A 13,257-nucleotide genomic window follows, 5' to 3' on the forward strand; every position below is an offset into this window, starting at 1 on the left:
GGTTTAGTTTGGTACAAAACTATCACCCACATCTATCACCATCTTTGATGAAAAAGCTTTAGGGAAGTCGACAAAAATAGCCAATGCCCGAAACTAATTCACTTGATGGCCATTTCACCGCGCAACGTTTTTTATATAACCTTTTTTTGCTGAAGTTTACGCAAAAAGTGGAAATTTTATGTAGAAACTACTTTTCTACGTAAAGTTTTTTTTTTTTTTGGATGAAATCAAATCATAAGCGTAAAGCGTAAGATTTATGCGTAAACTATGTCTATGAGAAATTGGTTCTTAACATGACAAAAAAAGTGAAAGGGCTTTGATAGATTGACTATTTTTTATCGATTTCCCAAAAGTTTATCTGATTTTTCTTAAAATTTTAATATAAATGGGCCAGGATCTAAGGGGCCGTTTACCACACGTTTATGAGTTGTTTACTTGCGGCTTAATTAGGCTTATTGGTCTATCTGGTTTATTCGCACAGCTCATTTGAGTTGTTTACTTACGCTTATTCGCATAAAACATGATTTAATCGCACAAATAGAAATGGTGTGTTATTCCCGTTCAGGCACAAAAATGATACCCGACTCCTTATTTAAAGCACCGCCTACTTGTTATATGAGACACCCCATATTCTGCCTCTTTATGATTTTTTGTTTTGATGTTCAAATAATTAACATGAGGGTAAATTGGTCATTTATGTTATTCAGATTGTTGGTTCAGATAAAAAAAATAAACAACGCCCATTTATCCAGACAGACAAATTTATCCATACATTACTTAATAAAAAATTTGGTAAACAACCCTTACTCGGGTAAGTGCTTACCAAATCACGTTACCTTACCTGATGAATATGACAAAGATCAATAATTTTATCCGGTAAGAGTGAAGACAAGGAACGAGAGTCTTACCCGGTAAGTGAGGACGACGACTTTTATCATGACTAACGCTTACCGGGTAAATTGTTACATACGATACCGTTTTGATTGACCAAAATCTGACTCGATAAATAAATAATAATGATAAATTTTATCAATAAATATTTAACTGAATAAGAGTTTGATGAACGAACCAAAATTTCGTTATCGGGTAGGCCCAATTACTGGATATGGTGGCTCACTGTCGGAATGCTCCGAAAAAGAACCCTCGATAGTCACGTCACGTGCCGCTAAAGAGAGACGTCACGTGCCAATTCCTAACCATGGTAAAAAACTAACCATGGACGTGAGAAATTAACTTAACCATGGTTACTTTCTGCCTCATCTCCGTTGTTACCTTTCTTTCTCAATTAAGTCTAGGGTTCCTGAGAATCCGACGATCTTTCACATCATATTTTGTATTGCTTCATTTGAATCTATATATGTTTCCAAAGCTTAATTCTTTAGATCTTGTTACGTGATGGAGACGCAGAGGATCTTGGAATTTCCTCATAAAAATGTCGATAAGCGACCAAGGAAACGGCCTCGGTTGGCTTGGGACTTGCCTGCTCCTGTTCCTGCTCCTCCGAAGGTTGAAGTTTTTATTGTTTTTGTATGTTTTTGGTGAATAATTGTGTCTTGATTGATTGTTTCTGTTTGTTAGGGGTTTCAATTTAAGAATCACTTTTTACGATGCAAGAAGCCGTGAAATTCGAATTATTCTTGTTTTGATCTTCAGCCTTTTGCTTTTTGTTTGTAGAATTTTTGTTTGAAAAGAGATCTTGTCGGTTCCCCCAAAAAAATTTAGATCTTCATGTGTGTAACTGATTAATATGTAGATCTTTTTATTTAGAAAGACATAAAAATTGCTCAATATGATTTTCCCTCTTTGTCTGTTTAATTTCTTAATTAAATCTGATGTATGGCCTCATCCAGTTTCATGGAATTTTGTACAACAGATATGTTCAAATAAAACAATTTTTATTTTTGACACAGTTTTTCGCTTATAAACTTAGGGATTAACTTCAGAATTTGGATGTGCTTTTGCCTGAGCGAGAGATTTCCTGGAATCAACAATGATATGAACATTTTGACTTGTTAATGATATGGTTATGGGATCTGCATGAGATATGTAATATCGGATCAATGAGTCAGCTATACAGAAAGATGTATCTATCTTTTTGGAATAGACTCATTCATGGATGAAGGACATCATAATCTGTACATAAAAAGTTTTGAATTGCTGAAAGCAGCATGAGGTCACAGTTGAATCAACAGTGGCAAATTACTTTCATCAACGAACTTTTCATATGAAATATTTTTGTAAGCACCTCAATAGGATTAAATTAGTCTTATCTGTAGCTAATTTTGTCCAGTGATGTATTTCTTTCTTCCTATCTGACTTGGATAAAAGTATATTTTCATTGTTGGATGAGGTGCGGATTATAAAATGCTGACAGCAATACCCATTTAAGATACGAAACTTAAAATCTGAATAGCTTTTAAGTAATCTTATATTTTCTAGTTTATTCATACCAGTTTACAACTATAATTTTATAAAGTCTTGTTGTTCAGATGTCAATTCTATTGTTTTAATGCATGTTTGTTACTCAGGTGCTTCCAGCTTTATACTGCAGACAGGAGCTTATAAACGGGGCAGTCCCTATTTTTTCTTACTCTTCAATATATTACAAAGGGATACCTCATAATGGTTCCCCGCCCTGGAGACCGGACGACAAAGAAGGCCACTACATGTTTGCAGTAGGAGAGAATATAACTCCTCGATGTAAGTAAACTCCAGCTGCCTAAAAATCCTTGCTTGACTATTGAGGTGCCGTATCATGGTCATTGTGTTTGTCATTGTTTTATAGTTGTGGTTCAATGTAGTAAAGGGGAAACCATTCTGAGTACACCATCTTTGACTGGCATTGATGCAGGAGTTAAGAAAGTTTGACATTTCTTTTAAGCCATTGGCTACCATGAGGTATAGGGTGCCTATGGCAAAAAGATGTTGGAAGGAAAATGATTCAGAAAGAAGTTCCCTATTGGACCTTATGCCGGTAGGGTGTTTTTTTGGTTAATTCTTTAGGTTGACTGGACTGGTTTGACCATTAGTTATTTAATTTCGATCCTCATTGTCCATGAGCCACTGATAAGGGAGCTGCTTCAAAATCTGATCTGTACCTCTTATAAACCAAACCAAACCAAACCAAACGAACCCCATAAATCCCACACAGAACAGGGTCGGGGAGGGAAAGCTTACCACCCTCGACCTGCAAAAAGGTTTAGTGAAAAATATTTTATGAAGATTCTTTGTGCGAGGCTCGAGCCATTCTGCAAGTTTATTTAGAATTTGAAAGAAATGAAAGAGATAAAGTAAAGAAATGAAATAAATAAAACAAAATAAGTTTGGAAGAGTTAAAGAAGAGCTTGAGATAACTTTGGAATTGGAAAGAAGGGCTTAGGAAAGTAGAATAGGTAAACACCATACACAACAAAAAGAAAAATTACGGCACACAAGGACAATAAAGTCATAACGGAAAGCACGAAACCCCTGAATGACCTAAGGACGATGTCTGGCAACCAAAATAACAAGTGATCCGAAGTCATGCGTCTCACAGACCCCCCCTCCTTCCTATCCTAGGCCTCTTATACCTAGCTACAAGTATAATGTGATACCTAGAAGACGTGATCTTTACCGATTCATCTTTAGCATATTGTGATTTTGGATACTCACTGATTGGTTTCCATAGGCTTGGGTTTGTTGATGTACTTATGTACAATGCTTGTATGCACATGATATCATGCACAAATGGTTGCAAGGATGCTTTCAACCAAGGTAGCTTGTTATCTTTTGTATAAAATTGCTCCTACATGTATTTTGAAGATCTTTCTGGTGCTTACAAATGCTATTTTCAGTTTGACTAAGCAGCTTAATCTAAATATTTTTTACCTGTTTAATTTGATTATGTGGGATTCCTTAGGATCTTTGTAATTGGTAATACATGTAGATTTTTGGTTTCCTCTGGTTTATTGCATGCACAACACATCACGTGTTGACATAGTTTTGTTTCTCAATTGCAGATAGGATATTGAGCAAAATGGGAGAAGGTTAGCTATTGTCTAGTATTCTGCATCTCCAAGACTATCATAATTTATACAAACAGGGTTTCTGTGTTCTGTTTTTCTGTCCTGATTCATAATGAACCTTCTTTAGTGACTATGAATCAACGTAGGTACTTTTGGACAAGTTTTGGAGTGCCTGGATAATGAAAAGAAAGAGCCTGTAGCAATTAAAATTGTTCGTTCAATAAGCAAGTATCGTGAAGCTGCCATGATTGAGATTGACGTTTTACAGAAGCTTGCCAGACATGATGTTGGTGGCTCCCGGTAGGTGTCTTTTTCCTTTTCTTTTTCACTTGTTGGTTGTAGAAATTAAAGCAATCTTGGTGTAAGCGGTTTTATTTTTGCAGTTGTGTGCAAATACGGAATTGGTTTGACTATCGTAATCATATATGTATTGTAAGTATTTATTGGTGCTTGAGATTTGATTAATTTGCAACGGCAATGACGCTGTGTCATGCTTGGATTTCCTGTGAGTTAAAAACTTGCGGATGGGTTTAAATGGTCTTAACAGGTTTTTGAGAAGCTTGGTCCAAGCTTATACGATTTTCTCCGCAAAAACAACTACCGTTCATTTCCCATTGATCTTGTTCGGGAGTTTGGCAGACAACTTTTGGAATCTGTAGCATGTGTGTGCAAAAACTTGTACCACTTTTGTTCTGTTATTTATTTCTGTATCTTTTACATGCAAGATGTGTCTTTCTGATGTACTCCTGTTATCTTTATACTCATATCACCCATAGTATTGAAACTTTGTTCTTTTTCTCTTTTCATGTGTCACCAGTTTGATCATTAACAATCTTCTCTTCTGGTTGTCTAATTTGCATTGCCTCTTTTTCTGGCAGTTATGCATGATCTTCGCCTTATACATACAGATTTAAAACCAGAAAACATTCTTCTGGTTTCATCGGAGTACATCAAGGTGCCAGATTATAAGGTATGGTATGCTTCATGCTCATGTGCACAAAAAATGTGAGTTATTTATCATTTGTACCTGTGTGTTCAAGATGTCAATGTTAGTTTTCCATTAGCTTTGCCCTGCTAATTGCATTTTTATTCCCCTATGGCTTACAACCCTCTTCATATGCACATTAACCCCTCTACATTCACTTGTTATCCGTCATTATTGCTCTACAAGGTGGTTATGTGTACATGTGACGCTATAAGACAACATATGGATACATGCATGTTTTATGTAGTTTGGTAGCTTTTCATATGTTAGGGACACATATGTTATGGTTGTCTTATTGTTCACGATCCAATAAGCGAATTCTGATTGCTGTTGTTTCTCTTTACTATCCTGTAATCAAGTTTCTTTCACGATCCGGAAAAGATGGTTCTTACTTCAAGAATTTGCCAAAAACAAGTGCTATTAAGCTCATTGATTTTGGGAGCACTACATTTGAGCACCAGGATCACAGCTATGTTGTATCAACACGCCATTACCGTGCCCCAGAGGTTATACTGGGTAGGTGCCTTCTACTAACAAGTGGTATCATTGTCAGTAATATCAGTCGTGTCATTTTGAGTTCCATGTTTTGTTACATACAGGCCTAGGATGGAACTATCCATGCGATTTGTGGAGCGTAGGTTGCATACTCATTGAACTTTGTTCCGTAAGTCTGAATTGGATGCCTTCTGTTACTTTTACCTTTTTCTTTCTGCTTTTGACGTTAGTAACAGCAAATGTCCTATTTTCTTTAAGATATAATATGTCAGTGGCCAAATATAGTATTTTTTTTTTACCTTTGGACACAAGAAACTGGTTATAAAACGAACCCTAACCAAGCCAAACAAACCCAGTACATCCCACTAGAAAGCAAGGTCTAGGAGGGTTGGGATGTATGCAGTCCTGACCGCTACTCCCTTATAAAACAAACATTCTTTTGGAAAATATTGTTTGGAAGTCCATAAAGCTGGTGTTTGCTAAATGTTTATTGTTTGGTCGGTGAAACTGGACGCCGAAGGTGGTCCTGCATTTCTGTTGTAGTTCTTTCATTGTATCTGGTCTTTTGAAACCTCTTTTACTATCATAATGCTGCATACTCTATCCAACTTGTGGTTAAAAAGTAAAAACACAGTGAAAGTATCCTATATCATGGATCATGTTGACTCTGGTTGGCTTGAACCAGCCAATGGGAAATAGGAGGGAAGACTATTTAGCCACCATCTGAGACTGAAACCACTACTTTTGAACATCCCGTTTTCTGCTTTTCCACTCCAAGATCACGGCTTTTGCAATTATTTGCTCTTTTAGTGGTTTCTTATGGATGCGTTTGGTACCCTGGACAGGACAGAACAAAAAGTTTTTTGCACGTTTGGCACAACAATTGAACTGGGACAGTGCATAATTGAGTGGGACAAAAATGCAGTTCTTTGTCCTACCAAAATAGGTGGAACAGAAATTACGGAGATAACACAAGATTTGTAAATTACTAAACTACCTGTGTCAAGCTAAAACCTTAAAAACTTCCACAAATTATTCATCCGCCTACCTCACTCTCGCCAGTCCTATTCAGTCCAGTCCAGTCCAGTTATGTCCGCATACCAAATGGACCACTGTTTTAAGTGCTTGACTATTTGGTAAAATATAGCAGCACTAGTTGCTGTTATTGTGTCGTGTGATGTGTTTTAAACCTTTACTTATTTGTTTGCTCAAATTTGTTCCTTCACAATTAGGGTGAGGCTCTGTTCCAAACGCATGAAAACTTGGAACATCTTGCAATGATGGAGAGAGTTTTAGGGCCACTTCCTCAGCATATGATTATGCGAGCAGAGTAAGATATTATGTTATTGAAACTTAAACCGTTAGTTCCTTGGATACAACAAAAGCGCTTACATTAACCTGAATCTTTGCAGCCGTCGGTCTGAAAAGTATTTTAGAAGGGGTGCACGATTGGATTGGCCTGAAGGTGCAACCTCGAGAGAAAGTATGAGGGCTGTGTGGAAACTTCCACGCCTGCAGGTAATTAAGTCGTTATAGATTTCTGTTTCTGAAATCTTGCCATCTGTGTGTTTCTGTTGATCTTTTCGTTATTGTTCCTTCAAGTAGAAATTATATATATACACACACACAAAGAATCGGGTAAGAATAGGAGTTGAGGAGCATAAGAAGGGATCTGGACACTTGATCACTTTTAATCTCATATTCTCACCCCCACCCTATGGATTTCACTTGATACGGGAATCAATCCGGTCTATCTGGTACATCTCATTAGCGTTGATCTTCAATTAGGATTGATCCAAGGGTGGAGATCCCTTCTTACCCTTCTCACCATAACTTCCATTCTCACCAGAATTCAGCCCTATATATATGATGCGCTAAATAGAAATCGGGTTAAGTTAATTGTCTAAATATTGTAACAAATACCAATACGATGCATGAAGGTCTAGCCATCACATTCAAGTTTTGTAACATATAGAATATAAAGAACTTTAAACCTCAATTATTTCGAGAACGGATATTTTATATTTTCAAAATATGTATAAGATGACAGGTTTACTCTTTGGAGTAGAGGACATGCCTGTATATATGCCACTGCTTGACCCCACCTCTGGGATGATGTAGTGGGCTCGTTTAAGTTGGCTGTATAGGATTACTCGGTGGATAGTTTATATTTTCGAAAATTTGTATCATCATAAAAGTTTCTCTACAACATGAATCTGTAACTATCTATATTTCTATTCTAGGTTGTCCTAAAATAAGTGTACACTTTCAAAAATAAGTTTCTATTTTCCAATTCTACCCTTGATTATGAAACGGAGAAATTCATCTCCTTGTATTATTAAGGGTATAGTTGTCATTTCAATTAAAAAGTGTAATAGTATGAAAGTAAGTAAAGCAGCTAACTAGCCTGAAAAAGAAACCAATCAACATAAAACATATATTTTTATTCTAGTCTCATATCTACTTTCCAGTTCTACCCTTAACTATAACACGGAGAACCCTGTTACGAAGAGTAAAATGGTTATAATTCAAATTGTAATTATTTCATAATTCAGAAACTATGTACCCCTTTCGGATGCAGAACCTGGTAATGCAGGTTCTAGAACCCCATACAAAAAATCGTTTGAGGCATACAACTTAAAGGGCGCCTCGAGACAAGGCAGCCCAAAGCCGCACCTGGGACGGCGCCTCTTGGACCCTGGACGAGGCATACGCCTTGGTTCAATGATGCGGTTCGGTGAGGCGTGAGGCGTTGTCGAGGCATAATCCTCAGAGGATATGCTTTGGTGATATTTTTCTGGCTTTTTTACAAGCTTCATCGCAGTAGTAATACTTTCTCTTTATGGTGTGTCTATTTTTTAAAAAACTAAATGTCAAAGCCTAATTGCCTGAATGTGTACTTATAGTTTTATTTTGTCACACCAAGTGTACTTTTAATATTTTGTCGACCAAGTCTATCTCACGGTTTCATTAAGAACCACTGAACCAACGCTCTTAATAATTTAGTATTATATAAATATATAGAGGCAGGTTCAAACGAGAAGCTAAACATTTTGCAAGAAGGCGATAAAGTCCCAATATCATATATGATTACACGCATGGTACACAAGCTTAATCAAATATGATTAAACACATGTTGCATTGACATCACATAGACGCTTAATCAAAATATGATTCAACACACCAAATGAGTGTTGTCATATATGATATTGAGATCTCTCGCCTTCTCTTAAAATTTTTAACTTCTCATATGATCCTCCTATATATGTATATTAGGTGTGATGGCAAATCAAATGCAAAACTTCTAAATGTTACAAACCTGCAAACCAATGTTTATGGAAATGATGAAAGTTCATTGATTAAGATCAACGGTTTATATTAAGAAACAATCAATATATTCATGAAACCGGATATTCGTTGGACCAGATGACCAGTTGGGATTGATTTATATGGTTTGTATTTGATTGAGACTCTTGTATATATATATGTATATATATGTATAGTATATATACATATTTTTCCACCCAGGGCTTACGCCTTGGACTGCCTCGAGGCTTACGCCTCCTTGTTGAGGGAAAACGCCTCGAGGCCCAATTCCACATTTTAAAACCTTGGCCGTACCTTTTTAATAGTTTATTAATGTGAAATTTGTCATTTTATTAATAAAAAGTATAACAATCACACATTTCTAGAACCCTGTATCTTTCTAAAACATTTTCTTTCCGAATGCAGAACCTGGTAATGCAGCATGTGGATCACTCTGCCGGAGCCCTGATCGATCTTTTGCAGGGGCTGTTACGGTTTGACCCATCAGAGCGACTGAAAGCTCGGGAAGCTTTACGGCATCCTTTCTTCACAAGAGATATTAGACGATGTGGGTACCCTTTGTAATCGGAAAATTCGACCCACCCTCCTCGTGAGGGTAGCGAGTCTCTTCTGTGCTATGAAAGAAAAAAAAAGTTAATAGAAAAGTCGTCCCATAAAAATTGAAGCTTTTGATGACGGTTTTGCGCGAAATTATACGTTTGCTTGTGTTTTTTCTTGCTTTGTGTTTGCTTGTTTGAATGTTTGATGTATATTGGTTTTCTACATCGTGGGTCAAGTCTCCACAAAGCTTGTCGTCATGATTCGAATGATTTTTGATTCCGAAAATGTCTTGTTTTTGTGCTTTTTGGGTTTGGTTTTGTATTTAATTTACAAGTGGAAAAGTGGTTATAGAGGATTTGAAAATATGACCCTTGAAACATATAAAAACTTAAAAGAGGGTGGGATTGTTTTCTATTAAGTTATGTATGGATAAAGTTGTTTGTGTGGATTAATTTGTCTGTATAGATTGAAAAGTTTTTGTATGGGAGAACTTTTTCATAGATGGAAGGAGATTGTCATTTAATTGGTAAGAGTAGTTTTGAAAAAAGAAAGAAAGTGGTTTTCAGTATAAAGCTCCTCTGGAAGCTGATGAAATAAACCATTTTCTATACCATTAAACCATTACTAAACTATCATGTATGGCAGATTGACAAAGCTACGAGTCTTATTAAGCTCGTTAAGTTGTTAACGAAAAATGTCCTAAGTTTTGTACATGGGACTTGACTTTGAAAAGTTGGAACTCATTCTTCCATGTTTGTGAGACAAGGTAAAATTCACTGTTACGTATTTAACATGACATAAGACAAGGACGGGTACGATTGGATGTGACGGAAAAATGTTTTCTTTTTGTGGAATAAGATAAGGATATGACATAACTAAACACCAAGTGATTGAGGTTTTGAAACCTTGCTATGGGTGTAGTTTTCTTGATGCAAATAAAAGGGGGGGGGGGGGGGGAATTAAATTTTATCTGATATTATCATTTCGTTAATAGGTCAAGCTAAGATGATGAGTTTGAAGGTACGTAAGAACATAAAATTTTGCATAACTGTCGAAGATGAACATTCAGATCCAAACAATATTCTAGATGCTCATTGTGCAAGGATTAAATTGAGCGTAACTGTCGAAGATGAACATTCAGATCCAAACAATATTCTAGACGCTCACTGTGCAAGGATTGTGAAGATGGGTTGGAGCTGGTTCTAATCGTTTTTTGTTATATAGGATTAGTGCAATGAGGATTTGTTATGTACTGTCGAGTGGACTTGTGTTTTAAGTCGTAGTTATCACGTCATTTAGGTTTTTCTAATCCTTTTAGTTTATGTTGGATAATGAATTATTTATTTAGATATATAGTTTTTAATTTCTTAAAAGAATTAAAGTGAGAATGAGTATAAAGACTAAAATATATATGTTTTAATGGATAGTTTTTTGATATAAATTTATTATTATTTAAATAGAAATAAAATAAAAACGTAAAACGACAAAAACTTCCTTGATTTAACGGAATGACCGTTGGTAGATTTATAGCAAAGGATCCAACACGCAACAAAAGTGAAACCACATAGACTTTAGATATAATTATTTCGTTTGGCAAATCTAAGGATAGTGATTTGCCCCGACCCGATGGGGAACTCGACTCACCTAACCCGAACGAGGACGGGGATTCACCGCTAAACGGGTCCTGGAGTCGGGGATCCCCCAATGGACCCAAACTAAAGGATACTCTTTATGGGGTTTGACTAAAGTTTGACCGATGACAAGATGTTAATCCCCGTACCTACCAGGACCCAGAGCCTGAGGATATTACTAAAAACAAGGGCCAGATACCGGGGATTACAAAACCCGCCCCGTCCCCATCCCGTTGCCATACCTAACCAAATCCATGAACCCTATATAACCAACATACGAAATCTCTAATTTTAACAAGTTTTAATGACATAAATTGAAAACTATATATCATTAAATTCTATTATAATAATTAATTACACATTATATTTATTATGCTTAATAAAATCCTATGATAATAAAGATGTTTGTTTAGTGTTTCTTAGGGTATTTTTTAAGTTAAAATCAGCCATTATTAAAAAAAACACCATTTTAATAGAATAAAAAGTATGAAACTGTTTTTTTAATTTTTTTTAATATAAAGTAAGAAAATGAAGTAATTTAATTTTAAGGATAGAAAGTGTTATTTAGTGCAAACCACAAGGACCAAGAATGTAATTTACTCTTTCTAAAATCTCGAAAAGTTAAAAAGCGTTGATGGTTTTGTAGAAGCTGTTTGGTTCATGTGGGTAACGTAAATTTAAAAAACGAGGAAAAAAATGATAAAATAGAAAAGAATTTTTATAAATTTATGGGAAGATGAATTTTTTTTAAAGTATATAATATTTATATACGGTTAATAAAATAAATAAACCATACACCTTTCTCACTTTTGGTGAGGTTTGAACCATTGACCTTCTAAGATGTCAATGACTCATATACCGTTAGGTCAAAAACCCTTTGGTGAATTTATTAGAGTATCTCTAATAGATTCTTCAAAATAGAGATTTTAGGGACCTTTCTTTCAATAGACTTTCCTAAACCTTTTTCAAAATGAAGAATGTATGAGAGAGAAAATAAAATTCTTCAAATTTAGAGATTTTCTCAAAACTGATTACTGATTTTTATTCATTCAGGCATATTATCAATGAGATTGTTTGAATTTAAATGTTTAAAAGAAAAAAAGTAATATTCTATGAATTGTACTGAATATTTTAATTGTATAATCTAAAAAACAGAGAATATTTTAGAGATCGAACGAAATTTTTATTGGAAATTGACTTTTTATTTATTTGTTTTTGATGAATTTGTTGAATATTCTCTTAGAGCATTTTCAACAGATTTCCTAAACCACTTTTAATTTCATTAATTTATTATTAAATACTTTTAAATAAACACATGTATTTTCTCCATCGGGACAAACCGGGCATGAGATAGAAAACCGAACCGATTGGTTGCCCGTGATTCGGGCATAAACCACTTTTACGAATTCGGGTTTGGGTTTTTACTGACTTTGTGGGTCCAACTTCACGTGGGCTGGAGCCACGTGGATAGGGTTTGCTTACCTAAAAATCTCGCTAATCCATTTTAACCAATCAAATTCATCGCCCCACGTGGGAAACGGGACCCACGACCACACCCGTAATTATATATTTTTATTAATATTTTATTATATTGGCATTAAAATATTATTTGATCGCCATTATGGGGTTTTTTGTTTTTTACCTTTATTTTTTTAATCAAAGGGAAAAAAAATAGTAATTCATGTGTTTTTTCTTAAATCATATAATTCACGATATAAAATAATTAAACTTAATTTTATTTTTATTTTTTTTAAATTAATATTTAAGAAATTACAATTTTGTGGGGATAAAATCTATTTATTTATATATATTTTTAATTATGATCAATAATTTTATATATTGATATGTTTATGGAATATATTTATCCAAAAAAAATATTTCCTTTTAATAAAATAATGCTTTTTTTACATTAAATAATATGAAAGAAAATTTGTTTTCAAGATTTCTTTAATAAGAAAAAGATAATCATCATGATATAATAATTATAAGAGTAATTTACAATTTTGGACCCTGTGGTTTACATGAATATTTAAAAGTGATCCCTAGACTTCAATAACTACAGTAATCGTCCCTACTGTTTACATTTTGTTTTGAGAATTGACCGTTGTTATTAACTCGGTTAGATTAATCCGTTAAGTAAAGGAGCATCTTAGTCCTTTCACCTATTTCTTTGTATTTTTCTGCTTTATTTTTATTTAGATGATATTATATAATATTTAATATTAGTTTTATATACAATACATATATTCTGCAGGTGAAGGACCCCCCCCCCCCC

At 34.8% G+C, this 13,257-nt stretch overlaps 1 protein-coding gene across 5 annotated transcripts; it reads left to right on the plus strand.

Annotated features, from left to right (window-relative positions):
* Nucleotides 1–1,309: 1,309 nt before the first annotated feature.
* LOC112519021 (serine/threonine-protein kinase AFC1) lies at nucleotides 1,310–9,636 on the plus strand. 5 transcript variants are annotated; one of them, XM_025126915.1, is made up of 13 exons: nucleotides 1,320–1,531; nucleotides 1,851–1,864; nucleotides 2,559–2,700; nucleotides 3,999–4,025; nucleotides 4,151–4,304; nucleotides 4,388–4,436; nucleotides 4,552–4,666; nucleotides 4,883–4,974; nucleotides 5,349–5,505; nucleotides 5,589–5,653; nucleotides 6,717–6,814; nucleotides 6,897–7,002; nucleotides 9,217–9,636. In XM_025126915.1, the coding sequence occupies exons 1-13, from the start codon at nucleotides 1,396–1,398 to the stop codon at nucleotides 9,373–9,375; spliced, it is 1,314 nt and encodes a 437-aa protein (XP_024982683.1). In that variant the 5' UTR covers nucleotides 1,320–1,395; the 3' UTR covers nucleotides 9,376–9,636. The 5 variants fall into 5 exon arrangements, with proteins under 5 accessions (XP_024982679.1, XP_024982680.1, XP_024982682.1 ...); XM_025126911.1 differs by lacking the exon at nucleotides 1,851–1,864 and having other exon boundaries at nucleotides 1,310–1,506; nucleotides 2,529–2,700; XM_025126912.1 differs by lacking the exons at nucleotides 1,851–1,864; nucleotides 9,217–9,636 and adding an exon at nucleotides 8,066–8,186 and having other exon boundaries at nucleotides 1,310–1,506; nucleotides 2,529–2,700.
* The last annotated feature ends 3,621 nt before the right edge of the window (nucleotides 9,637–13,257 follow it).

This window comes from Cynara cardunculus (genome assembly GCF_001531365.2).
Source record: "Cynara cardunculus var. scolymus isolate 2C chromosome LG 10, CcrdV1, whole genome shotgun sequence".
Lineage (NCBI taxonomy): Eukaryota > Viridiplantae > Streptophyta > Magnoliopsida > Asterales > Asteraceae > Cynara > Cynara cardunculus.

Bases quoted from the DNA above. Each gene is read 5' to 3' on its own strand.
- LOC112519021 (XM_025126915.1), top strand. From the start codon at position 1,396: ATGGAGACGCAGAGGATCTTGGAATTTCCTCATAAAAATGTCGATAAG. The intron at 5,506-5,588 runs GTAGGTGCCTTC...TGTTACATACAG, and splicing joins TGCCCCAGAGGTTATACTGG to GCCTAGGATGGAACTATCCA. The intron at 7,003-9,216 runs GTAATTAAGTCG...TTCCGAATGCAG, and splicing joins GGAAACTTCCACGCCTGCAG to AACCTGGTAATGCAGCATGT.